At 44.4% G+C, this 27,332-nt stretch overlaps 1 protein-coding gene across 7 annotated transcripts in view; it reads left to right on the forward strand.

Annotated features, from left to right (window-relative positions):
• rrm1 (ribonucleotide reductase M1 polypeptide) overlaps positions 1 to 27,332 on the forward strand; it is a 63,702-nt gene that overhangs the window by 23,475 nt on the left and 12,895 nt on the right. For 5 of the 7 annotated variants that reach the window (XM_041199036.1, XM_041199035.1, XM_041199038.1 and 2 more), the window contains exons 2-14: positions 5,990 to 6,078; positions 7,957 to 8,134; positions 8,567 to 8,667; positions 9,845 to 9,904; positions 9,985 to 10,024; positions 10,806 to 10,968; positions 13,465 to 13,606; positions 14,618 to 14,701; positions 18,849 to 19,010; positions 19,746 to 19,825; positions 20,306 to 20,507; positions 21,561 to 21,710; positions 22,226 to 22,447. In XM_041199036.1, the coding sequence (XP_041054970.1) occupies positions 6,010 to 6,078; positions 7,957 to 8,134; positions 8,567 to 8,667; positions 9,845 to 9,904; positions 9,985 to 10,024; positions 10,806 to 10,968; positions 13,465 to 13,606; positions 14,618 to 14,701; positions 18,849 to 19,010; positions 19,746 to 19,825; positions 20,306 to 20,507; positions 21,561 to 21,710; positions 22,226 to 22,447 (1,653 nt within the window). In that variant the 5' untranslated portion in view covers positions 5,990 to 6,009. Of the gene's footprint in view, positions 1 to 766; positions 925 to 5,989; positions 6,079 to 7,956; positions 8,135 to 8,566; positions 8,668 to 9,844; positions 9,905 to 9,984; positions 10,025 to 10,805; positions 10,969 to 13,464; positions 13,607 to 14,617; positions 14,702 to 18,848; positions 19,011 to 19,745; positions 19,826 to 20,305; positions 20,508 to 21,560; positions 21,711 to 22,225; positions 22,448 to 27,332 lie in introns of those variants that run through there. The other 2 variants (XM_041199034.1, XM_041199037.1) reach the window with 2 other exon arrangements.

A 27,332-nucleotide genomic window follows, 5' to 3' on the forward strand; every position in this document is an offset into this window, starting at 1 on the left:
ACTTTGGACAAATCTCTCCCTTTGTGGTGGTGGGGGGGGGGGGGGGTCCTCACCTCATGTATTGATTGCTAAGATTAGCCAACCCTCCCTTATCACTGTCATACCATTGCCAGGGTGATAGAAGGTGACCTGGGTGGACCTTGGACTTTTTCTTCCCCGCAATTTCTCTGTCCCTGTCCTGGAGAGGGTTATAAATTTTGTGGCTCTCGTTAATGGTTGAATTTCTGTTATACTCGGGGACTGATGAAGGCCTGATGGTGCCTGTCCATCAATCTACCGTTTTGGTTTTTTTTTATTCTTGTGTTTCTTTATTCTTACACGGGGGCTGGTTATTGCTGCCTTGCTGATTCCTTTGTGTTTATAACTTTTGATTCTCTCTGCCATGGTAAGGGCTGCTCATTGCTCCCTGTTATTTTCCGTATGTTTTATAAACATTTTTCGCTGCCAGTTACACCAGGCTCGTTGTCTTTTCTACCTTTAATTTTTTTCTAGGGTGCTGGGGTATAGGGCGATCATCCTGCTGTTGATTGGAATTACTCATTGATTTGTTTGCATGCTTTTTTTAATATTTGCTCGGCCCTTTTTCCAGCTCCATTTAATTCCCCGGTTTTATGTCCCTCTCTGTACAGCAGTTTATTCCCCGCGTGATCCAGGTCCCGCCTGTGTATAGTTTAAATTTGGCGCCCAAGCAGTTGGTTATAACAGATTGGCGGGAAGTGGGTGAACCAATCTCATCCGGAACTGTGTACACGGTAGTAAATTTAAACGGCCGTATCCCGGGGAGCTGCAGACAGGCAGAGCAGAACTTCAGGTCAGACTCTCGACATTGGATATAAAAGCAAAACATCCGAGCGGGATCAGACTCGGGGAAACTGGGAGCTTTCAAATGAAACTGCACTAAACTAGGTCACGTCGGTGAAATGGGTAAGAGCCAGGAAAAATAATTAGAAATTAGAATTTAAAAGTGAGTCAGATCTGAGTGAGGATGTGAAGGAAAAGCTCTAACTTCGGACAGATTGAAGACGACTAACTAAGACAAATGCTTTCAGATTAGAGCTCCAATACCTAAAGACATGAGTGAATAATTTGTACATGCACCTGTTATATCCTGAAAAGACGAAATTGGAAGGCTAATTATACAATTTTTAACCAGCCAAAAGTGGACCTTTGTAACAGACAATGGGCGGCAGGTCTGAGAATATCTGTGACAATTGTGCAAAGTTTGGCACCATGATTTCGTATCTGCTGGCTTGTGATTGCTACAGAACCTGGGCTTGTGGCTTCACTCGGAGCTTGGGTGAGGGGCTTTCAAAAAGGCAGATTTGACTTTCAAAAGGGAATTTGATTGATTATTAAAGAGGATGGGGGTGGTGGTTTGCAGGGCCCATGGATTAAGAGAAACTTAGGTTATAAGCCCTACCAAAGAAAATGGCACAGATGGATTGATCTCAGTGGGTCAACAATTGTTTTTCTTTTCCACTGGAGGAAGGTAAACGGTGGATTTCTCAGGGATTGGTACAAGTACTACTGAATATCTTGATTTATGTTAGTGACCTAGGTTTGAATGTACAATTACCAAGTTTCTAGAATTTGCACAGAACTATAAAATATTGTGTACTGTGAGGGTGGTAGAGATGGACTTCAAAAGGCAGACAGGTTGTTGGGAGTGGGTAGCGGCAAATTAAATTTAATGCAGAGACATGTGAAGCGCAGGGACGTGTTTTTACCCGAATTTCGTTTTTTTAAATGGCTTTCTCTTTTTTCTTTCTTCTCTCCCCCCTCCTCCCCCCCAGTTTTGATTACTAAACCAGGGATGAGAAAGTTCTGAATTTCTAACATTGGTGTCTTGGAAATCTGCTGTTTTAAATATATGTTCCGACTTGTAGGGCTTCAAAAAGTTTGGATCCCTGCTGTCCGAGAGAGCAGGAACTGACTGCAGAGTTACAATTGGAGGAGCAGCCAGTAGGGGAGAGGTGGAACTGTTTCCCCCAATCACCTATTCGGTAACTCCCAAACTGGCTGCTGCAGGTCCTCCAATCGCAGGTACCTGCCCACCTACTCCTGCTGCTCTTTCAGAGACAGAATGAATCTGATTGGAGGAGCAGCAGGGGGAGGGGGAGGGGGGAGTTAGGGAGCCTGTGGTTTGAGAAGCTGGTGCAGTTTGTGCAGTCCAGTCACGAAGCTTCCGTGCAGGAGACTTTCAGCTGCCTGTCACCAATTGTTTGACTTGCTCTGGGAGGCTGAGGAGAAGAAACTGAAATGAAAGAAGGTTGGGGGGAGGAGTCTGTGCCAGTAATGAGGCCAGAGCATGTGGTATTTATTCCCAACTCTGCCCTGTACCTTCTTCCAAAATTCCAAACCTGCTGTCCTTCCATGTCAGGCTGGCTTGCCTTGCTTGGGACCCTGGCGCAACCCAAGCATCCATTGATAGAGGCTGTGCTCCCTGGCCCGCTAGAATCTGAGCCTCTGGGGCCTGGGCCCTATCCATTGTGGAGGAGTATCACTCTTCCCTATTGTAGATCCAGGTGGTGGTAGCTGAGGAGGAGCTGTACACTCCCACTGACAGCAGGGGCAACAGCAGTGATGAGGTGTCGAGTGTGGCAAGGTGGAGAAACAAGGGTGGAGGAGGAGTGTGACTGGATGGGGAGGGAAGGAAGGGTTGAGTGAATGGGTGTGGAGGGAGGAAAGGGCAGTGGAGTGGAAGGGAGAGTGAGTGAGTGAGAAGGACAGTGTTTGGGAAGGGATTATTTCTTCAAATGCTGCTGAACGAAAGCATAAGACTCCAATTTCAAAGCAAATATTTTAAATTTGTACACTGATTGGGGGATGCCCTATCTGCCATCTAGAAGGACAAGGGCAGCAGATGCATGGGAACAAACACCATGCATTGGGGAGACAGTGGCGTAGTGGTATTGTCACTGGACCAATAATCCAGAGACCCAGGGTAATGTTCTGGGGACCCAGAATCGAATCAAGTTACAACAATCTTCAGACAAAAGTGCCAATCCATCTCTGCCTCCTCTGGAGGACCCCAGCATCACAGATGTCATTCTTCAGCCAATTCAATTCACTGCATGTGATATCAAGAAACAGCTGAACGCACTGGATATTGCAAAGGTACTGGATATTGCAAAGGCTATGGGGCCGGACAATATTCTGGCAATAGTACTGCAGGTTTGTGCTCCAGAACTTGCTGTGCCTCTAGCCAAGCTGATCCAGTACAGCTACAACACTGGCATCTACCCAGCAATGTGGAAAATTCCCCAGTATGTCCTGTACACAAAAATCAAGACAAATCTAACCCAGCCAATTACCGCCCCATCAGTCTACTCTTATCAGTAAAGTGATTGGAAGGGGATATCAACAGGGCTATCAAACGGCACTTCACAGAATCACAGTGCAGAAGAGGCCCTTTGGCCCATCGAGTCTACACTGACACATGAGAAACACCTGACCTACCTACCTAATCCCATTTACCAGCACTTGGCCAATAGCCTTGAAAGTTAAGACGTGCCAAGTGCTCATCCAGGCACTTTTTAAAGAGTGTGAGGCAACCCGCCTCCACCACCCTCCCAGGCAGTGCATTCCAGACTGTCACCATCCTCTGGGTAAAAGTTTTTCCTCACTTCCCCCCTAAACCTCCTACCCCTCACCTTGAACTTATGTCCCCTCGTGACTGACCCTTCAACTAAGGGTTACAGCTGCTCCCTATCCACTCTGTCCATGCCCCTCATAATCTTGTACACCTCAATCAGGTCGCTCCTCAGTCTCCATACATTCATGCCACACAAGTGCCAGACAATGACCAACTCCAACAAGAGAGATTCTTACCATTGCTCCTTGATGTTCAATGGCATTATCATCACTGAATCCCCAACTGTCAACGTCCTGGGGGTTACCATTGACCAGAAACTGAACTGAACTAGCCATATAAATACTGTGGCTACAAGAGGAGGTCAGAGACTAGGAATCCTGCAGTGAGTAACTTGCCTCCTGACTCTCCAAAGCCTGTCCACCATCTACAAGGCACAAGTTAGGAGTGTGATGGAATACTCCCCACTTGCCTGGATTAGTGCAGCTCCCACAACACTCAACCAAGCTTTACACTATCCAGGACAAAGCAGCTGCCTGATTGGCATCACATCCACAAACATTCACTCCTTCCAATGCTGACATAGAAGCAACAGTGTGTACTATCTACAAAATGCACTGCAGGAATTCACCAATGCTACATAGGCAATGCCTTCCAAACTCATGACCACTATCATCTAGAAGGGCAGGGGCAGCAGATGGAGGGGGACTTCCAGGTAGAGCTGTTCCCAACTAAGTCCCTGACTTGGCAATATATCGCTGTTCCTTCACTGTCTCTGGGTCAAAATCCTGGAACTCCCTAACAGCACTACACCACATGTGGTGTACCTACACCACATGGATTACAGTGGGTCAAGAAGGCAGCTCACCACCACCTTCTAAAAGGCAATTAGGGATGGGCAACAAATGCTGGCCTGGCCAGGGACACTCGCACCTTGTGAATGAATAAAAACAACCTGGCCCCTTCATTCCCTCGCAGGGTTCACCTATTTTCCCATTTCTTTTGCTTTTCCCTAATCACATCCTTGGAAGTAATTCATTCTGTTAGGATGAATGCAGAGAGACAATATAAAATAAAGGGTGTTTTACTAAAGGGAGTGTGGAAGCAGCAGGGCCTGGGGACTACATATAAGGAAGGATGCGAAGGCATTACAGAGGGTGCAGAAAAGTTTTATAAAAATAATTCTAGGAATGAGGAGCTTCAGTTACGTGGATGGATTGTATAGATTGTGGTTCTAGTCTTTGGACCATAGGAAGTTGAGAGCAGATTTGATTGATAGTGGAATCAAATTCATGGGCTTAGACAGAATAGATAGCAACTTCCCATTGGTGGAAGCCTTGAGAACTATTCAAGGACACCCTTGATTTAAGGTGACTGGCAAAAGAAACAATGTGACATAAGGGAAATCTTTTTATGCATCAAGTGGTTAGGATCTAGAAGCACTGTCCTGAGAGTGTGATGGAGGCGGGGTCATTCATGGCTTTCAAAGGGAATTGGATAAGCATCATAAAGGAGAAAAAATGGAGTGCAATAGGGAAAAGGGTGGGAGAGCAGGGCAAGCTAAATAGCTCTTGCAGAGAAGTAACATGGGCTCTATGGGCTAAATGCTCCTATGCTGTAACCTTTCCACTCTGATTTCTGTGCTGTCATTCTATGATTCTGTCTTAGCCAGACAGGCCCTTTGTTTGATTTGTCATCCCCTCCTCACCCCTTGACCAACCACCTGCGTACTTTCCTGCTGTCCTCCCAGGCCTTGGGGATCAGGCTGGGCTGGAAGCCAAAGTTCCAAATTTTTTGTACTGATTGCATTTATTGGATGTTGGCAATTATTACTGAACCCTCCCTGCTGCCCTCTTTTCCCCACCTCCGCACCATTTAATTGTACAAGTGGGCTGATTTTACATAAGATGGGAATTTAATTCTGTTATAAAAAGGTTGCAATTCATGTACTTAACGTGGCAGCCCGTGTGTGTTTGATTAGGGAGATTTTCCTTTCCTGTATATAGGGACCAATCCCAAGTTATTTATTCTCTCACTACTGCTTATCTCGCCTCCTCTGCCATCTAACTTGTTAGTCTGCCTATCTGATATCCTGTATTGGATGAATAGAAGTTTGCTCCAGTTAAATATTCAGAATCTCAACCATTGTCCTCAGCCGTAGCCACAAACTCTGCTCCCTCACCACTAATTCCACCCCTCTCTCTGGCAATTGTTTTGAGGCTGAACCAACCTATTTTGCAATTCTGGAATTCCCTCTCTAATTCCCTGCGGTTTCTTATCTCTTTCCTCCTTTAAGACACCTCATAATCACTGAAGTTCCTTGAAACCTTTTATTCTGTTAAAGGTGCTATCAAATGGAGGATGAAGTGTTTAAACTTGTAATGTTTTGTTGTGCAGATGGTCGTCAGGAGCGAGTCATGTTTGACAAGATAACTTCCCGGATACAGAAACTGTGCTATGGCCTGAACCCTGACTTCGTGGATCCAGTGAGTGGCTTGACAATGATTTTCTCTTGAACCCATCATTAGGAAATAATTGATTATTGACTCTGATTCAATGGGGTAGATATGTTGCCTGCAAGGTATTAAACTGTGTAGAGCATAAAGAAAACTTGCATTTTATATGGAATCTTTCACGACCTCAGGACATCCAAAAATACTTCTGACATGTAGCCAGTGTTGTTGGAAATGCAGGAACCTATTTGCACACAGCCTAAGGTAGATGCAAAAGATGCTATGAACCGATTTTTGAATGAGTAGAAGTTTCCCCACGTGCACTGCACCCCCACCCCACCACCTGCGTTCATGCACCCAGACACATGTGCATGTGGACAGATACACAGTCCTGGTCAATATTTATTCTGAACATTTAAATGATGGGTTATTCAAAAAGGTGCAAGGCTTGAACATATTCCTTTTGCTCACAGAGGATGGGTCCCTGTATGTTGTTTCTAGCAAGCATAAATGAACCATGTTACAGGCTTGGCTGATTACCTTAAATTGGTTGTTAGTGCAGCTGTTAGCACGCTTGGGATTGTTCAAGTGCTGCTGAACAGTAGATGTTTTATTTTGGGTTTTGCAGGCTGTTTTTGAATTACTCGGGAGCTTGGAGAGCCTATAGTTCCCCATTACTTTCTCCATGACAACGCCTTGGCCAATCAGAGCTGACTGGCCAACCAATCGGCACCCTTTTCTCATGTATAAATTGTTGTGATTGTTTGAAATTTGGCATTCTTGCATTTGTCCTAATGAGTGCAAGATGAAAAGCTTTGACAATGTCTCTTTTCAGCGATATTCAAGTTCTGTACTACCAAGCGACTGTTCGTTACTGCTTTCACAGAATCATAGTGCAGAAGAGGCCCTTCGGCCCATCTAGTCTGCACCGACACATGAGAAATACCTGACCTACCTACCTAATCCCATAGCCTTGAATGTTATGATGTGCCAAGTGCTCATCCAGGTACTTTTTAAAGGATGTGAGGCAACTCCACTACCCTCCCAGGCAGTGCATTCCAGAACCTCACTACCCTCTGGGTAAAAAAAGTTTTTCCCCTCATTCCCCCCTAGACCTCCTGCCCCTCACCTTGAACTTATGTCCCCTCATGACTGACCCTTCAACTAAGGGGAACATCTGCTCCCTATCCACCTTGTCCATGCCCCTCATAGTCTTGTACACCATCAGGTTGCCCCTCAGTCTTCTCTGCTCCAACGAAAACAACCCAAGTCTATCCAACCTCAATGTTTCATCTGAGGCAACATCCTGGTGAATCTCCTCTGCACCCCCTCCAGTGCAATCTCATCCTTCCTATAATGTGGCGACCAGAACTGCACACAGTACTCCAGCTGTGGCCTCACCAGGGTTCTATACAACTCCAACATGACCTCCATACTTTTGTAATCTATGCCTCGGTTGATAAAGGCAATTGTCCCATATGCCTTTTCCACCACCCACTAACATGCCCCTCTGTCTTCAGAGATCTATGGACACACATGCCAAGGTCCCTTTGTTCCTCAGAACTTCCTAGTGCCATGCTGTTCATTGAATACTTCCTTGTCAAGTTACTCCTTCCAAAGAGTTTCACCTCACACTTTTCAGGGTTAAATTCCATCTGCCACTTATCTGCCCATTTGACCATCCCGTCTATATCTTCCTGTAGCCCAAGACACTCAACCTCACTGTTAACCACCTGGCCTTTGGCAAGGAGCAATGGGGGGGGTTATTGTTTGGGTAATCTGTGTCCCTGAAGAAGTTGTTGCTTATGTTAAAATGACAAATTGAATGTACCTTTGTGTTTTCTGCATTGACTGATGATTCAAAGTTGTACACTCTGTAATCTTGCTGTGATGGTTTTTCTTGTCTTTTAGGCGCAAATTACAATGAAGGTGATTCAGGGCCTGTACAGTGGTGTTACCACCGTTGAACTAGATACGCTAGCAGCAGAAACAGCTGCTACCATGACCACCAAACACCCTGACTATGCCATTCTGGCTGCAAGGATTGCAGTCTCCAACCTCCACAAAGAAACCAAGAAGGTGTTCTGTGGTGAGTAATATTTGATACGAACAAGAAAATCCTTTATCGGTGCCGCAATCAACATATACCTGAACAGTTGTGCATTGCTCTTTACGTCTTAATCCCCAGTGAGACTGACCACATGTACAGGCCATGCATCTGATTTCAAGCAGTTGTTGTAATGCACTTGGGTCAAACACTCCCAGGGCAGATAAGCAGGGGGTTAGATACAGAGTAAAGCTCCCTCTGCTTTGTTGAAGTGATGTGCCTTAACCTTGTTAACACCAACAAGTTGGCACAAAATTTTGTTTCATTTTGCAGCCAGTCATTCTTTGGTTTGAAATTGATGAAATTGCTTTGGGTTTTCCAGGGACTTGGGTAACCAGTAGGTTGTCCTTATCACTAGGTTTGGACCTGGTTTGGAGGTATCACCTTTTGTCTGATATCTGTTTTCTTTTGCAGAGGTCATGGAAGATTTATTTAACTATGTGAACCCTCTAACTAATTCTCACTCACCCATGATTTCCAAGGAAACCCTTGACATTGTACTGGAAAACAAGGATGTAAGTACTTTCCTACTCTGTTTATGGTGGGGGAGGAATTCTGTCTACCCTTTAGACACCAAAGCTGCAACTGATATAACGTTAAATTGTTCAGCCTGACGTAACCTAGAATTTATCCTGGATCTGTGCTAATTATAGTTGGGGTCTATTGTGGATACAGCAAATGACCTCCATATCCTCTGATTCACCCCACCCCCTTTCCGATCCCGATCCCCCTTTTTCCCAATGCGGTCTCCTACATTGGAGGGACCAAACGCAGACTGGGTGACCACTTTGCGGAACACCTTCGGTCTGTCCGCAAGCATGACCCAGACCTCCCTGTCGCTTGCCATTTCAACACTCCACCCTGCTCTCATGCCCACATATCCGTCCTTGGCCTGCTGCAATGTTCCAGTGAAGCTCAACGCAAATTGGAGGAACAGCACCTCATCTTCCGACTAGGCACTTTATAGCCTTCTGGACTGAATATTGAGTTCAACAATTTCAGATCATGAACTCTCTCCTCCATCCCCACCCCCTTTCCGATCCCGCTTTTTCCAATAATTTATAATTTTTTTACAAATATATTTTCTTTTCCCACCAATTTTACATTATTTTGATCTATTGTTTCATCTCCACCTTTTAGCCCATTTCGATCCCTTCCCCCCCACCCCACCCCCATTAGGGCCATCTGCCACTAGCTTGTCCTGCTTGTTACCCTTAATGTCCCCATTAGCACATCCTTTAGATAATATCACCACCGTCAACGTCCCTTTGTCCTTTTGTCTATGACATCTTTGGCAGTCTCTTGGCCTCCACCTATGACTGGCCCCCCTATCAAGCTCTACCTGTCCCACCCCCTCTACTAGCTTATATTTCATCTCATTTCTATATTTTTTAGTTCTGATGAAGGGTCATACAGACTCTCAACGTCAACTGTATCCCTCTCCGCAGATGCTGTCAGACCTGCTGAGTTTTTCCAGGTATTTTTGTTTTTGTTCTAGATTTATAGCATCCGCAGTATTTTGCTTTTACCCTGATTCCCTATCCAGTGACTGCAGCTGGATAACACGACACCCATCAAGATATCAGTTTCTGTAGAACTACACAATGCCAAATGTCTGTTTGTTTGTGTGTGGTGCTGATAGGACTTGGCTGAATTCTGAAATTGTACTAAAGTGTCACCATTCTTGTTTAGCGCCTGAATTCTGCCATTATCTATGACCGGGACTTCTCTTACAATTACTTTGGATTCAAGGTGAGTTTGTTGATGAGTTGATCACTTTATTTCATTTCCTTCGTGTGTTGTTGGCTTATTCATACCATATCTTTTTACAGACACTGGAACGCTCCTATCTGCTAAAGGTCAATGGGAAAGGTATGTATGCTCTGCAGTTATCTTTTGGTGGTGGTTGATGTAAGATAGTAGTGGTTTGACATCTCTCTGGATCCTTTTGTGACAATATGTTGGTAGTGCAGAGGGTCAAGAGACCATCACTCCCCTTGGGACCAATATTCCAATCCTTAACCCAGGAACTTGATCTCTTTCTGAATGTTGGGTGTTTGCCTTTTTGCTTCTGGGAACTGGTTTCACGTTGAGCTGAGTGCGGGGTGATGATTTAATTCACTTCTGTAGTGCAATGTGTAATTTCTCTATCACTACGAGCTTGAGTTGGCAGAGCACTGGATTCTTTCTCTTCACATGATAAACCTCTGAACAGGTTACTCTGAAGAAATGGTAGCTCAAGTTTCGAGTATCAATGTTATTGATTTTTTTTTGTGCATGGGGAGGTTTGTGCTGGTAATTCTGGGTACCCATTGCGCATAGGAATTGACTGGAGGTTATTTAGTTTGGCTGAAACAGGGCACCTACTGCAATGCGGTAGCATGGCTCTATTTCCAGCACCAGTCATTTTGTGCCCTGCTCCCTGGTACCTGAATTAATTTACCAGTTTAGTGCTGAATCTCACTTAAGTGTAACAGCCCTTGAAAATGGAGGGGCCATTTTTTTTTGTTTGTCTGGTTAGCCTGAACCTGAGCAGAACTCGTTTCCCAAACCAGACCTGGCAATCCCGTTGGAGCACTGGATTCACTGCCATAATTAATTCTGTATCTACTGATCTGCTAAGCTGTGTTTGACGTGGGCTCTTGTTTTTCAGTGGCAGAGCGTCCTCAGCACATGCTTATGAGGGTTGCTGTTGGAATCCATAAGCATGACATTGATGCTGCCATTGAAACATACAACCTATTGTCGGAGAGATGGTTCACTCATGCTTCTCCCACCCTCTTCAACGCTGGTACCAACAGGCCTCAACTCTCCAGGTATAGTGCTGTTCTCAACTTTACCTTCTTGTCCTTGAAGTTCTCACCATTGAAACCAAACCCCACCAACTCCTCTCCATCACCCTTCCGGACCTCTGGAACTCCTTAAGTTCTCTGCTTTCCCATCCTCCTCCAACCTATAAGCTTCTCTCAACCCATCCTTACCTTATTACTGGATATACTTTGTGTTCTTCAATCCCTGATGTCATGGACAATGGATGTTAAGCTTTTCATGTTGGGGGGAGCTGAACCAGGGAACCTTGGTCATAGTGGTTAATAAATTAATATGTGGTTAATGAGACTGAGGTTCATTATTAGCATTTGTGTACTTTTGAGTCTAAGATTTTTAAATGTGTCAATATGACCAGACAATACAATGGGAAGATCTACCTTCCGTAGTCAAGCATTACTGGAGAATTGTATTTTCCATTGAATATGTGACTCCAGTCTCTGAGGTTGGCACTTAACTGTCCTCTGAAGTGTCCCAGCAAGCCATTCAGTTGTATCAAATCACTAACAAGGGGGCAGTAGTGTAGTGGTTCCCAGGGAAGTGAGGGATGGGTGACATAGCGGCTTTACCACTGACATCCAACACCCTACGAATGAGTAAAAAGAAACTAGGCCACTTCAAAGGGTATTTAGTCATCCACATAGTGCGGATTGGAATTGTTTGGTTCAGAGTGGATAGGGTTGGCAATTTCCCTTCGCCGATTGCAGTTAATAAACACATTTTTATTAGAATGAGGTTGGCCTCAAGAGTTAAGCCTGGTGGTTACTCACAAATTGACAGGTTTATTGACCTCTCAACCACTGGCTTGTTAGTCCAATGCTGCAGCTGCTGCACTGCTTTACCTGAGAGTTTGCAAACACAGTCACCACCGCTTAACTTTTGCATGATCACTCTTTGTTATTTGTTTGCCACTCTTAGCCTCACTCTCGCATCATATTCCATTGCTGATGACTCCAAGGAGGTTCAGCTTTATCATTGCCAAGGTCCATTTTTTCCTTTTCATTTAACCTCTTAATAAAATCCAGTCAAATGCTGCTCCCTTGTCTCAGACCTCCTATTATCTCTGGCACTCGTGGGTGAAATTCAATTGAATGCCTTGTCTGATAATACTTCCATGGCTCGTTTCCAGCCTCTTTCATTACCATTGCTAGGATTGTTTCTCTTGGGCAGGATTTTTATCTTGTTGGGCAGGAGTGGTGGGTGGGCCTGGGAGTGGCCGTGAAGATGCTGGCTGCCCGCGATTGGGCCCCTACATCGATTTCATGCTGGCCAATAATTGGCCAGCCAGCGTGAAACGTGTGTGCGCGTGCTACAATGCTGAGCGCTGCTGGAGTGGGGGCGGAAGGAGGGCGAGCGTGGAAGTTTGCGCATGTGCGTTAGTGCGCACAGTGAAAGCTTCCTGAGCCTCGGAGCTGAAGATTTTTAAAATCCAAAAATAAAAAACGTACAAAGGTTAAAAATATGTCCCCTCGTGGGATGAGCAGGGACATGTTATAAATGACGCTTCAATTTAAAAAATTTTTAAATTCCTGTTGGAAACCTCATGGATGAAGTTTCATTAAAAAATCCAAAGGCTGCCTGGCCGATTTGCCTGCCTGCCAACTGTAAGGTTGGGTGGGCAGTGAAAAATTGAATTCAATTAATACTTTAATGGCCTTAATAGGCCAGTTAATTGCCAGCGTACACGCTGCCGACTCCCACGTGTGCCTACCGACCGAAATATTGCGCGTCATTTTATGCTCGAACGGGTCGGATACGCGCCCGCCTGCTCAGTTAAATATTCAGCCCCTTGTTTTATTCCAGTGTCTGAGTACTAGACCCTCTGTCTTGCCTTCCTCCAACAATCTTCGTTGTTCGAAGTCAAAGTTCTGTGTTGGGCAACAGCTACTCCCTGTTTCATCTCATAACATAGTGCTTCTGTTACTGCGTGAGTAATCCAATGGCCTAGATGAATGCTTTGGAGGCATTAGTCAGATCCCACCATGGCTGGGAAGATTTAAATTCAATTAGTAAATGTGGAATAAAATGCGAGTCTCATTATTAATGATGAAACTACTGGATTGTCGTATTATACATGAAGCAGTTTTTATGCCCTTTAGGGAAGGAAATCTGCTGTCCTTACACTGGACGTACGTGTGATTCTAGACCCCCAGCAATGTGGTTGACTCTTAACTGCCCCCACTATATGGCCTAGCAAGCCACTCAGTTATATCAAGCTGCTACAGGAAAAAGCACTGTGGGTGTACTCATTACAAGGACTGCAGTGATTTGAGAAAGTAGCTCCCCACCATTTCGAGGACAATTAGACATGGGCAATAAATGATGGCCCTGCCAGTGCCGCTCACATCTCATGAATAGAATAAAATTTAAATTTTATTTTCTGCTTTTCAAAGTTGGTGACCTGTGAAATGGACTCTTGGTGAGAAAGGGCAGAACCTCCCTCCTCTCTTCCTCCGTTCACCCTCTGAATCGGCTTTGTCTTGCAGCTGTTTTCTGCTGGCCATGAAAGACGACAGCATTGAAGGGATTTATGATACATTGAAGCAGTGCGCTCTGATTTCCAAATCTGCTGGCGGGATTGGTGTTGCTGTGAGCTGTATCCGAGCGACGGGAAGCTACATTGCAGGCGTGAGTATGAAGAGACAGCAGTTTGCACACTTGACAGGTGGGCAATGAGCATCCACACTATGCGAGGGTGCATTCATTGCATTACTGTACAAATATTTGACTCATCTGTTCTATGTTGGTGTTTCTGCTCCACAGGAGCATCCTCCCATCCTTTTCTCATCTTGGCCTGCCAGCATATCCTTCTTCTGTTTCTTTCTTCCTTGTGTGTTTATCCAGCTTCCCCTTAAAAGTAGCTATGATGGTCACCTCGGTCATCCCATGTGGCAGAAAGTTTCACATTCTCTCCATTCTCTGGGTAAAGAGGTTTCTCCTGGAATCCCTACTGGATTTATTAGTAGCTGCCTTATATGCATGGCTACTAGTTATGATCTCCCACATGTGGAAGCATGGTTATGAAAAGGAACAATGATTGGTGAAGACCTTCAACTGTAAGGGGCTAATTTCAGTGATCTGACCAGCTTTACACAAATTTGGCAGAAATATACTCTTGACTGAAAATAATTGGACAGGAATCCTGAGAGCTGGAGGAATGTTTCTTTACCCCTAGTGGAATGAAATGCTGACCTTATCCTAACTTGCATCAAGTCCTGTTCACCCATCACCCCTTTGCTCATTGACCTTTATTGGCTCCCAGTCAGAAAACTTCTAAAGTCCTCATCCTTGTTTTCAAATCCCTCCATGGCCTCACCTCCCTCCCACCAATCACTGTGACCTCTTCCAGCTGCACAGCCTTCTGAGATCTCTGCACTCCTTCAATGCTCACCTTTTGTGTAACACCGATTTTAATCACTGCGCCTTCAGCTACCTGGGTCCTAAGCCCTGGAATTCTCTCCCTGAACCTCTCCACCTCTCTCTTTGACTGAACTTCACCCGTTCTAATCTCTCCTAGTTGATGTCAAGTATTTGTTTGGTAGTGCTTCTGTAAAGTGCCTCAATATTACTAAATTAAAGGCGCTATGTAAATATAAAAAAGTTGTTGTGTGTTGGTAACAGTTCCTCTTATCCTTTCAGACTAATGGAAACAGTAATGGTCTTGTCCCAATGTTGCGGGTTTACAATAACACAGCACGTTACGTGGACCAAGGTGGAAACAAGGTAAGTGTGTTAATATTAGATTTGCCTGCTACACTCCAGCACTGAGACTAAAAACACAATACTGTGGGTTCTGGACATTAGAAAACAAAACATGAAATGCTCGCAACACTCTGCAGATCTGGCAGCATCTGTGAAGGAAAATAATTAATGCCTCAGGTTGTCAACCTCTCTCCAGAACTGGAAGAAGCTAGAGATGAAATAGCTTATAAGCAAATACAGAGCTGGCAAAGGGAGGAGGGGAGAGGACAATTCTGTCTAATTGTGCCAGACCCTTTTCTGTTTTTCCTAGCTCTGTAATTGGTTGATCAAGAGGGTGTAAAAAAAATTAGAGCTGGACAACTCTGGAGTGAGATTGGGAGGTAATCTTTCACACAAAGTCTAGTGTAAATTTGGAGAACTCTCAAAAGACTAGATGCTGTTGCTGTGTTGAAATTTTCAAAGGTTCAGGAGGCTGAATGCTCATTCTCGTGAAGTTTTGAGGGCTTGTGTCCATACGAATCAGGAGTTCGGAATAGGCCATTTAGCCCCTTGAGCCTGCTCTGCCATTCAATAAGATCATGGCTGATTTGATAGTGGACTTAACTCTGCCTTCCTGCTGGACCCCTCCATAACACTTGACTACCTCGTAGATTAAAAAGAAATGCCTAACTCCGCTTTGAATGACCTGGCCTCCACTGCTCTCAGTGAAAGAATTCTGCAGACTAATGACCCCCTGAGAGAAAAAAATTCCTCCTCATTGCAGCCCTAAATGGGAGACCCCTTATTTTAAACTGTGTCTCCTAGTTCTGGATTCTCCCACAAGGGGAAGCATCTACCCTATCAAGCCCCCTCAGAATCGGTACATGTTCCATAAGGTAACTAAGTTAGTTAATTTTAATTAGCAGTCTTTACTGAGTTACCTGGTATTGCTCGCTTTAGTTGACTTCAATCTTTCTTGGGTTTGTGAGATGGTTGGGGGGCGGGGGTGGGGGGTGGTGTGTGTTGGGGGTGTGCATGGAGTGTCCTTTTAAGTGCATGTATGTACTTTGCACTTGAATAGTCATTTGTATAGATTTGCATGGGTGGCCACTCTTGGAGCTGTAGCTTTAATGAAGCTTCAGAGTAAGTGGTCTCTGAATCCTTGTTTGCGTGTAGAAACTTAGGAGGTTCAAGTCATCCTAAAGTGTACTGGAGCTTGACTGCTGATGAATCCAGAAGTACTAGAGGGATGTATGAATGAATTAAGGAAGCAACAGGTCCAGTAACAACCAAATCAGCTCCCTTGAAGACAGACACTGGGATGATCACTGAACCTAGCAAGCAGATGGAAAGATGCACTAGCTCAAACTCTAAGCAAGGGAGAGCATTGTCATTGAAGAAGCTCTCGGTGTCATTCCAAACTTTTGAATATTGCTGAAAAAAGAGACATGTCAAAGCTTTTCATCAGGGCATTCACAAGAATATGAATAGAAGGTGGAAACAACCATTTATACTGTATGAGAAGAGAGTGCTGATTGGTTGGCAAATGGCATTGCCTTGGAGACTGCACCTGTGATGGTGACTGACAGTTGCCAAGCATTGTTTGAAATTTAAACCAGGCAGCTTGACTCTGGTCAAGACATTGCCCTGAGGAATGTCAGTGAATGGCTGTCACTTTTTTTAAACTGAAACAGGAGTAATGTGTATATAGACAGAACATGTACGTACATTGTGCCTGTTTCAGTTAAACCTAATAAGTGACAGCCATTGATTGCCTTATTCCTCAGGACAATGCCTTGACCAATCAGAATCTAGCTGCCTAGTTTAAATTTCAAACAATGTTTGGCAGCTGTCAGTCACCATCACTGGTGCATTCTCCATGGCAACACCTTTCCAACCAATCAGCACTCTTCTCATACAGTATAAATTGTTGTTTTTCCCTTATTGGTATTCTTGCAAAACGTCCTGAAGAGTGCAAGACTAAAAGCTTTGACATGTCACTTTTTTCAGCAATACTCAAGTTCAGTACTACCAAACAGCTATTTCAGACTTTCCTGTCATGGAGGAGCTGGACATCGAGTCTGCATAGTAGAGCTCAACAAGGACCACCTTACCAGCAGTAAATCCCCAGGAAATGATGATATTCCATCTGAAATCATCAAAAGTGGAAAACCAGCATTACTGCAGCATCTCCATGAACGTTTGTCTCTCTGTTGGGAGGAAAGGTTTGCGCCTGAAGACATGTGCAACGCAAAAATAGTCACCTTGTACAAAAATCACGCATTTACCCTGAGTCTGTGTGGCAGCAGAGCTGGCAGTTTAACAGCTGACATGACTTTCTCACTCCTGCAATTACATGAACAGTGTAACGAACAGCACAGACCGCTCCACATTATTTTCCTAGACTTCACCAAGGCCTTTGATTTTGTTAGCTGGGACAGACTTCTCAAACTGCTGTGGAAAATAAGCTGCCCCTCTTGAACACCCGAGCATCATTTCTTCTTTCTCTGAGAATATGCACAGTTTTGTTAGTTACAATGGAGCAACATCAGATGCTATCAAGATCAGTGGGGTAAAGCAAGGCTGTGTCCTGGTTCTGCATCACTGGCATATTTTTCTCCATGTTGTTATTCTATGCTTTTGGTGACTCAAATGAGGGTTTCTACCTGCAAACCAGAGTTGACGACAACCTGTCCAACTTGGCAAGACTACTTGCCAAGACCAAAATGCAAAATGTTCTAGCCCGGGAGCTGTTTGCTGGTGATGCCAACACTGGCATCCCATACTCATTTCACCTGTAGCAGCTTGTGGATCAATTCTCCCAGGCCTGCAAGGAGTTTGGACTGATTATCATTATCAGAAAGACCTAAGGTTATGGGCCAGGAAGCAGAGACTCCACTTTGACTCTGGAGGTCGTTGACGACTTCACATATCATGCATTCTACAATTTTCAACAACCTGCCCTTGATGCTGAAATCAGCACCAGGAATGCTAAGCTGTCATGTTAAAAGTGAGGAGTCGAGTATGGACCAACATACTAGTCTGAAATACAAAACTCCACGTATACCAGGTTTACGTTCCCAGCACCCCCCTTTACAGTGGTGAGGCATGGACAACTTATGCAAGGCAAGAAGAGCAGCTGAACAGCCTCCACCTCTGCTGGCTCTGAATACTGGGCATCTCCTGGCAGGACTGAATGTCGAATATGGAAGTACACCACTGGGCAGGGATCCCCAGCATGTTTGCTCTGAGTCAGTGTTGACTCCCTCGGCTGGATCATGTGAGCCGAATGGATGACGGCCACATTAATCCCATAGACATGCTCTATGGCGAGCTTGCTATCAGTACGAGATCAACTGGTCACCCCCGTCTGCGATACAAGGATGCCTGTAAGCGAGATTTCAAGCTGACCAGGATCTGAGTCGCTGCATGGGAAATCCTTGCTGCTGACCGGAGTGCCTGGAGATGAGCAGTCAGGAAAGGCATGGAGAAAGCATAGGGCAAAAGAAACGACAAGTTGATGCAAGAGACTTCAGCAGGAAAAAACACAAGCCAACCATGGGCCAGTGCTATTTAGATGTGCGAGCTGTGGAAGGGATTGTCATTTGAGTTGGCCTCTGCAGGCAACGTTCAATCCAGAAGTGAGACACACCCTGGGCGCTGTCCATCATCTGAGACAGATGGATGCCTACTAATAATTTGTATCGATTTATGTGGATGGCCAGTCTTTGAGCTGTTGCTTAATTGAAGCTTCCGAGTAAGTGGGTATCTTAAGTTCTTAAAAATAAAAACAAAAAACTACAGATGCTGGAAATCAAAAACAAAAACAGAATTACCTGGAAAAACTCAGCAGGTCTGGCAGCATCGGTGGAGAAGAAAAGAGTTGGCGTTTCGAGTCCTCATGACCCTTCAACAGAACTAGGTGAATCCAAGGAAGGGGTGAAATATAAGCTGGTTTAAGGTGTGTGTGTGTGTGGGGAGGGGGTGTTGGGTGGGGGGAGAGAAGTGGAGGGGGGGGTGTGGTTGTAGGGACAAGCAAGCAGTAATAGAAGCAGATCATCAAAAGATGGTAAGTTCTTGTTTGTGTCGAGAAAATGGTTCAGGAGGTTAGAGTTGTCGTAATGTCTAGTATAGCTTGACTATTTGCAGTGACCGATCTGACGAAATTTGCTATGATCTTTTGCTGCAGAGACCAGGGGCCTTTGCCATTTACCTGGAACCCTGGCACATGGATATCTTTGACTTCTTGGAGCTAAAGAAGAACACTGGAAAGGAGGAGCAGCGAGCTCGTGATCTCTTCTATGCACTTTGGATTCCGGATCTCTTCATGAAGCGCGTAGAGAACAACCAGGTAAGCAGATCGAGATGATGGTTAAGGGCCTGCAGAGCAGGAAGCCCCATTGCTGGGGGTAAGACAATTTACTGAGTTGCCGATAAAGACACCTGTTGTCTCTAGACTGCTTTTCATGATCTCTGGTAGTACTTTTGAACTGTATACTCTGTTGTAATGTAAGAACTGTGGCAAATCTTCACATAGCAAGCACCCACAAACAGCAATGTGAAGATGACTAGATAATTAGTTTCTGCAATTTTAATTAAGGAATAACTATTAGTGAGGACACCAAGGGAACTCCCTGCTGTTCTTTAAATAGTGTCCCTAGTGTCTTTGAGATCCCCAAGAGGGTAGACTGGGCCTCACTTTAAAGTCTTATCTGAAAAGTGACACCTCCGCACAGTTCAGCGCTCCCTCAGTACTGTCTCATCTATAATGGTGTGCACTCTCGTTGCTGACCATGCCTACCCCTTCAACCCCCACCCCACCCCAAACCTGATAGTGCAATGGTTCCTCTGTTGCTGAGGTGCCAGTTTGAATTATGTGGTGAAGTCTGGAGTGGGACTTGAGCCCACAACTTTGACAGTGTGGTCTAAGAGCAGGATGTAGTGTCTTGACCCTCCGCCTGGCCAGAACAGACAAGAGTTAGTCAGATTGGAGCAGGGAATTAGAGTTGACGTGTAATGAAGTGAGTGGGCTCCTATGGTACGGCAGCTGCTTTTCATATTGAATTCATTACTTTGCTTTTTGCAGGACTGGTCTTTAATGTGTCCCCACGATTGTCCAGGCCTGCATGATACTTGGGGAGAAGAGTTTGAGACTCTGTACGAGAGGTAAGCAGACCCTTTAACCAGGAAAGAGGGGCTACCTAGGTTTAAAATATCTGAAAGAATGACTTGCTTTCTGCCACTGTATAACACTAGGGTACAGTATTGGCTGGAATTGGTCTGTCACCAGTAACACTGATTACAGTCCAGGTTAGTATGGACCCTTTATGGCAGAATTTTGCTACTATCTGACAACAAAGTTGGAGAGAAATTATAACAGTTAACAGGCTGTTTAGTCGAACAAATTTGTGTTGATGCTTATTACCCCTATGGTTTGTTATTCTAGTCCCATATGCTCACTCTGTTCTCGCATCCCTCGATTTTTTTTTTAAATCCCCGCCCCCCCCCGCCCCCACCTTCAACCACTGAATTAACCTTTTTCTGACAAAAGTGAATTGGTTTAAATGGGCATAGACGCTGATCTTTGGAGCAACTAGTGATTTATTTAAATATCAGACTGAACAAACCAGCCTTCTCTCCTGACAGGTACGAGAAAGAGGGACGTGCCCGCAAGGTGGTGAAGGCACAGCAGCTGTGGTACGCAATCATAGAGTCACAGACAGAGACGGGAACTCCCTATATGCTGTATAAAGATGCCTGCAATAGGAAGAGTAACCAGCAGAACCTGGGCACCATCAAATGCAGCAATCTGTGCACTGAGATTGTGGAATATACCAGTAATAATGAGGTGAGCTTAGTGTACACTTAATTATCACCCTGTTAATTTATAAAATGCTGATCAAACCCTGATAGAAACAGTTAAAATCGTTGCAAAATAATCAAGTGTTTTTAATTAAACTTGCTTTTAATTGGCAGGTTGAAGAATTAGCATGTTCCATTACCAGCGTTCTGCTGCTGTTAGACACAGAAAAATTGCATTTATATGGTACTCTACAGCCAATGAGGTACTTTGTTGAAGGGTAGTCACTTTTGTAATGTAGGGAATGCAGCATCCAATTTGTGCACAGCAAGATCCCACAAACAGCACTGAAATAATGACCAGGTAATCTGTATTTGGTGATACTAATTGAAGGTAAATATTGACCAGGGCACTGCTCTTTTAAATTGTGCCATGGTACCTTTCACATCTAGCTGAGGAGCTGGGCGGAGCCTCAGCTTAGCGTTGCGTCTGACAAAGTGCACCCTCAACAGTACGGCACTCCCTCAGTCCTCAGTAGTATCAGCCTGGATTATGAGCTCAAGTCCCTGGAGTGGGACTTTAACCCGCAATCTTTGAGGCGAGAGTGCTGTCCACTGACCCACTTTGATACTTTTGGGGTCATTGGATGTGGTACAATATATTCATTTAGAAAACATTGCAGTATTGTTGGAGGCTGCCCCCTATGTTCACTGATATTATGATGCCTGTGACACGACTCAACTCAAATTTGACAGGAAGTCAGTTTTTGCTAATTGTCTATTCCAAAGTAATTTGGTAATTTATGGTTGATTATTGGTGTAAACCTGGTTTTAATGGGCATTGATCATTCCTTTTCCTTGTCTCTGAGGCCCAGCTAAAACAAAAAATGTTCTCGTTGAATTTAATTAACTTTAATTCAGTACCGGCTAGTGTTGGGCTTGTGGTTAATGTGCATCTGGAACTCAATGACTTGGTGCCTTTTCTGTCTTGGCCACCAGGGGAGCTGCCCGGAGTTCATTGTTGCTGGGAATGTGTTCTTTGTGCATTATTGTGAGATACTTGCGGCTGATGCTATTTGCCTGCTTTGCTTTTTGTCGGCAGGTTGCAGTTTGTAACTTGGCTTCTCTGGCGTTGAATATGTATGTCACTGCAGATCGTACCTATGACTTCAACAAACTAGCTGATGTCACCCGGGTGGTGGTTAGGAACCTGAATAAAATCATCGAAGTGAACTACTATCCGATTCCAGAGGTAAGTTAAGAGTTGACAGGATGGAGAATCCAGTTCTTAGATTGGGGGTGAGGGCCAAGGGGTGTAGGGTGGAGAGGTGGGCAAATGGTCAAATATAGGGCAAAGATTTGATGTACTTGGGGGTCTGGAGCTTACTGCCTGAAAAGGTGAAGAAAGCAGAACCCTCAGCACATTTTGGGAGGTGGGGGAGAAATTGAATATGTTCCTGAAGTCCTCTAACCTGCAGGGCTACAAACCAAGAGCTGGGAAATGGAATTAGACTGGATCGCTCTTTTGGCAGAGGCATGATGGACTGATTGGCTGCCTCCTGTGTATAAATGTTCAATTCTATGTTTCTGAGGTTGAACTATGAAAATGATTGGGCTTCTTGGGTTTCATGAGCACAGGAGCAGGCTATTTGGGCTGTGAGGCTGTTGCTGCGGTCTGGAATATTACTGACAAAACATTAGAAATCACATGGCTTGATGAGTGTTTAACCTTGATGAGTGCTTCTGCCATTCTACCACTTGTTTTAGGCGGAATATTCTAACAAAAAACACCGGCCGATAGGAATTGGAGTTCAGGGACTAGCAGATGCCTTCATCCTGATGCGCTACCCCTTTGAAAGCGAAGAAGCACAGAAACTCAACATCCAGATCTTTGAAACCATTTACTATGCAGCACTTGATGCGAGCTGTGACCTGGCCAAGGAACTGGGCCCTTATGAGAGTTACCAGGGCTGCCCTGTCAGCAAAGGGGTAAGTGATCTGTTATCACAGTTGCGGATCTTGGCTTTGGTTGTCCTTGGTTAGACAAAGACTACTGGGGACAAGGCTGTTGGTAAACTTTACTTTTGATTAAACATTCTTCAAGGATCAGGCTTAGCACGGGGCTTCAGGCAGAATCACCCCTTGGGCAGGTCTGTTGTCATGTGATCTTACATCACCGATATTGTAGATTGTCTATTTATGTATTTAATATTAATCCTTTACAATGCATCTCCCCCTGAAGTCTCTGCCTTCACCCCTGGTTCACAGAGATAACCGTTGTGGTTTCACCATTCTCCCTGAGCTTGTTCTCGGCTCTCTGATGGTGTATAGGATTCAATGTTCTCAAACTCTGTAGAGCACGTGAATTATCAGAGAATGTCAGCTCACCGTTAGGTTTTCTTCCTGATCATCTGGGTAACTGGTCTATTCCATTGATTGTGGATGTAGTGTTTTTATCAAACACTGGCCTTTGCAATTCTGATCACAAATCCATTCTGATTCACATTTCCTGCAGTTCTGATAAATCCCATACTGTCATTGATTATAGTTTCTGGTTTTATTACACTATACTCATCCTTCTGCCTTGCTCTCCCTATATCTCAGCCTTCAGGCATACAAACAAGGAGCAGGAGTAGACCATTCGGCCCCTCGAGCCTGCTCTGCCATTTAATAATATCATAGCTGATCTGACAGTAACCTGAAATCTGCATCCCGCCTACCCCCCGATAACCTATCACCCCTTTGCTTATCAAGAATCTATCCACCTCTGCATTAAAAATATTCAAAGACTCTGCTTCCACCACCTTTTCAGGAAGAGCTCGAAAGACTCAATCCTCAAAAAAAAATTTGCCTTCTCTGTTTTAAATGGGCAGCCCCTTATTTTTAAACAGTGACCCCTAGTTCAAGATTTTCCCACAAGAGGAAACACCCTCTCCACATCGACCCTGTCAAGACCCATCAGGACCTTTATATGTTTCAATCAAATTGCCTCTTACTCTTCTAAACCCCAGCAGGTACAAACCTAGCCTTATCCAACCTTTCCTCATAAGACAACCTGCGCATTCCACGTAATAGCCTTTTCTGAACTGCTTCCAATGCATTTACATCCTTAAGTAAGGTGACCAATACTGTACACAGTACTCCAGATGTGCTCTGTATAACTGATTCATAACCTCCCTGCTTTTTGTATTCAATTCCTATCACAAATAATATTCTATTAGCTTTCCTAATTACTTTTGGACCTGCAAACAAGCCTTTTGTGATTCATGCACCAAGATACTCAGATCCCCCCTGAATCTCAGAACTCTGCAGTCTCTCTCCATTTAGACAATATGCTTCTCCTTTATCCTTTCTGACAAAATGGACAATTTCACATTTTCCCCCGCTATACTCCATTTGCCAGATCTTTGCCCACTCACCTTAATCTGTCTAATCTTTCTGTAGCCTTCTCATGTCCTCTTCACAACTTGTTTTCCTACCTATGTCATCAGCAAATGAAAAGGTCTAGCAAGCAACTAAGTTGTAACAAACAACTGGTCGGAGCAATCTATAGGTCCCCAAACAATAGTTCAGCATTAGGGCACAGTATAAACCAGGAAATACTGGGAGCATATAAGAAAGGCACGGCAATAATCATGGGTGAATTTAATGTGCATATAGACTGGACTAACGAAATTGGCAAGGGTAGCCTCGAGGGAGAGCTCAGAGTGCATTAGGGATTGTTTCTTGGAGCAATATGTTGTGGAACCAACCAGGGAGCAGGCTATTCTGGATTTGGTTTTGTGTAATGAGATAGGATTAATTAATGATCTCATAGTAAAGGATCCTCTAGGGAAGAGTGATTATAGCATGCTAGAATTTCAAGTTCAGTTTGAGAACAAGAAACTTGAGTCCCACACTCGTGTTTTGGCGTTAAACAAAGGTAACTACATAGGCATGAGGGCAGATTTTGCCCTAGTGGACTGGGCAGGAAGACTACAAGGTTGGACAGTTGATGAACAGTGGCAGATATTTAAGGAGATATTCAATTTCTCCCAAGTAAAATATATTCCAAAGAGGGGAAAGATGGTAAAAGGGGGAAAAAGCATCCATGGTTAAGCAAGGAAGTTAAAGGCAACATAAAGGCAAATACTAAGGCATACTAAATTGTTCAGATCAGTGGCAGGTTGGAAGATTGGGAAACCTTAAAAAATCAACAAAGGGTTACTTAAAAAAAAAATAAAAAGAGCAAAGGTCAGTTATGAAAGAAAACTAGCGCAAAATGTAAAAACTGATAGCAAAAGCTTCCACAAGTATATAAAAGGAAAGAGTAGCTAAAATGAGTGTTGGTCCCTTGGAGAATGAGATTGAGGAGTTAATTGTGGGGAATGCAGAATGGCAGAGACGCTCAATCAATATTTTACCTCTGTTTTCACGGTGGAGGGCACTAGTACCACCCCAATAATAACAGGTAGTGCAGAGGGTATAGAGAAAGAGAAACTTAGAACAATCACCATCACTAGAGAAAAAGTACTGAGCAAACTATTGAGATTAAAGGGTGACAAGTCCCCAGGACCTGATGGCCTACATCCCAGGGCCTTAAAGGAAGTGGCAGCGGAGATAGTGGGTGCATTGGCTATAATATTCCAAAATTCCCTGGATTCTGGAAAGGTTCCAGTGGATTGGAAAAATGCTAATATAATGCCCTTATTCAAAAAGTGGGGGAGGCAGAAAGTAGGAAAGCATAGACCAGTTGGTTTAACGTCTGTTGTAGGGAAATTGTTGGAATCCATTATTAAGGAAGTAGTGGGGCATTTGGAAAGTCAAAATGCAATCCATCAGAGTCAGCATGGTTTTATGAAGAGTAAATCGTGTTTGACTAATTTGCTAGAGTTCTTTGAAGATGTGACAAGCAAAGTGGATAATGGGGCTCCTGTAGATGTAGTATATCTGGACTTCCAGAAGGCCTTTGATAAGATCACATGGAGTTAAGGGTAATATATTAGCTTGTATAGAGGATTGGCTAACCAACGGAAAGCAGAGAGTCGGGATAAATGGGTCTTTTTCTGGATGGCAAGCTTTAGCTAGTGGGATGCAACAGGGTTCGGTCCTTGGGCCCCAACTATTTACAATCTATATTAATGACTTGGATTCGGGGATAGAAGGTACTATAGCTAAATTTGCAAATGATGTCAAAATAGGTGGGAAAGTAAGTTGCAATGAAGAAATAAGAAATTTACAAATGGATATGGACAGGTTAAGTGAATGGGCCAAAATTTGGCAGATGGAGTTTAATATGGATAAGTGTGAGGTTATCCATTTTGGTCTGAAGAATAAAAAGGCGACTTATTATTTAAATGGAGAGAAACTTCACAATGCTTCAGTGCAGAGGGATCTGGGTGTCCTCGTGCATGAATCGCTGAAAGCTAGTATACAAGTACAGCAGGTAATAAAGAAGGTAAATGGAATTTTGGCATTTGTTGCTAAAGGAATAGAATATAAAAATAAGGAAGTGTTGCAACTGTACAAGGCATTGGTTAGACGCACCTGGAGCATTCTGCACAGTTTTGGTCCCCTTGCTTGAGGAAGGATGTAGTTGCATTGCAGGCAGTTCAGAGGAGGTTCACTAGATTGATTACAGAGATGAGAGGCTTGTCTTATGAGGAGAGATTGAGCAGTTTAGACCTATACTCACTAGAGTTTAGAAGGATGGGAGGAGATCTAATTGAGGTATATAAGATGCTAAAGGGGATAGACAAAGTAGACGTGGAGCGGATGTTTCCCCTTTAGGGCATTCTAGAATGAGAGGCCATAGTTTTAGGCTAAGGGCTGGTAGATTTAAATCAGAGATGAGGAGGAATTAATTTTTTCAAAGGGTTGTGAATCTGTGGAATTCACTACCTCAGAGTGCAGTGGATGCCGGGAGGTTGAATAAATTTAAGGAGATAGACAGATTTTTAATTAGTAAGGGGTTGAAAGGTTATGGGGAGAGGGCGGGAAATTGGAGTTGAGGCCGAAATGAGATCAGCCATGATCATATTGAATAGCGGGGCAGGCTCAAGGGGCTGAATTGCCTACTCCTGCTCCTAGTTCTTATGTTTTTAAACCGCTACAAAGTCACAAAAAGGAATGAAACCAGACGGACCACCCGGCATCAACCTAGGCACTGGAAACGACAACAGCAATCTCAGCCCTATCGACCCTACAAAGTCCTCCTTACTAACATCTGGGGGCGAGTGCCAAAATTGGGAGAGCTGTCTCACAGACTCGTCAAGCAACAGCCTGACATAGTCATCCTCATGCAATCATACTTTACAGATAATGTCCCAGACACCACCATCACCATCCCTGGGTTTGTCCTGCCCCACCGACAGGACAGACCCAGCAGAGGTGGCGGCACAGTGGTATACAGTCAAGAGGGAGATGCCCTGGGAGTCCACAACATTGACTCTGGACCCCGTGAAGCCTCATGGCATCAGGTCAAATGTGGGCAAGGGAACCTCCTGCTGTTTACCACGTACCGCCCTTCTTCAGCTGATGAATCAGTGCTGCTCCATGTTGAACATCACTTGGAGGAAGCACTGAGGGTGGCAAGGCAGCAGAATGTACTCTGGGTGGGGGACTTCAGTGTCCATCGCCAAGAGTGGCTCGTTAGCACCACCACTGACCAAGCTGGCTGAGTCCTAAAGGACATAGCTGCTAGACTGGGTCTGCAGCAGGTGGTAGGGGAACTAACAAGAGGGAAAAACATACTTGACCTCATCCTCATCAACCTACCTGCCACAGATGCACCTGCCCATGACAGTATCGGCAGGAGTGACCACTGCACAGTTGTTGCAGAGACGAAGTCCAACCTTCATATTGAGGATACCCTCCATTGTGTTGTGTGACACTA

Source organism: Carcharodon carcharias, chromosome 11 (genome assembly GCF_017639515.1).
Source record: "Carcharodon carcharias isolate sCarCar2 chromosome 11, sCarCar2.pri, whole genome shotgun sequence".
Taxonomy (NCBI): Eukaryota; Metazoa; Chordata; class Chondrichthyes; order Lamniformes; family Lamnidae; genus Carcharodon; species Carcharodon carcharias.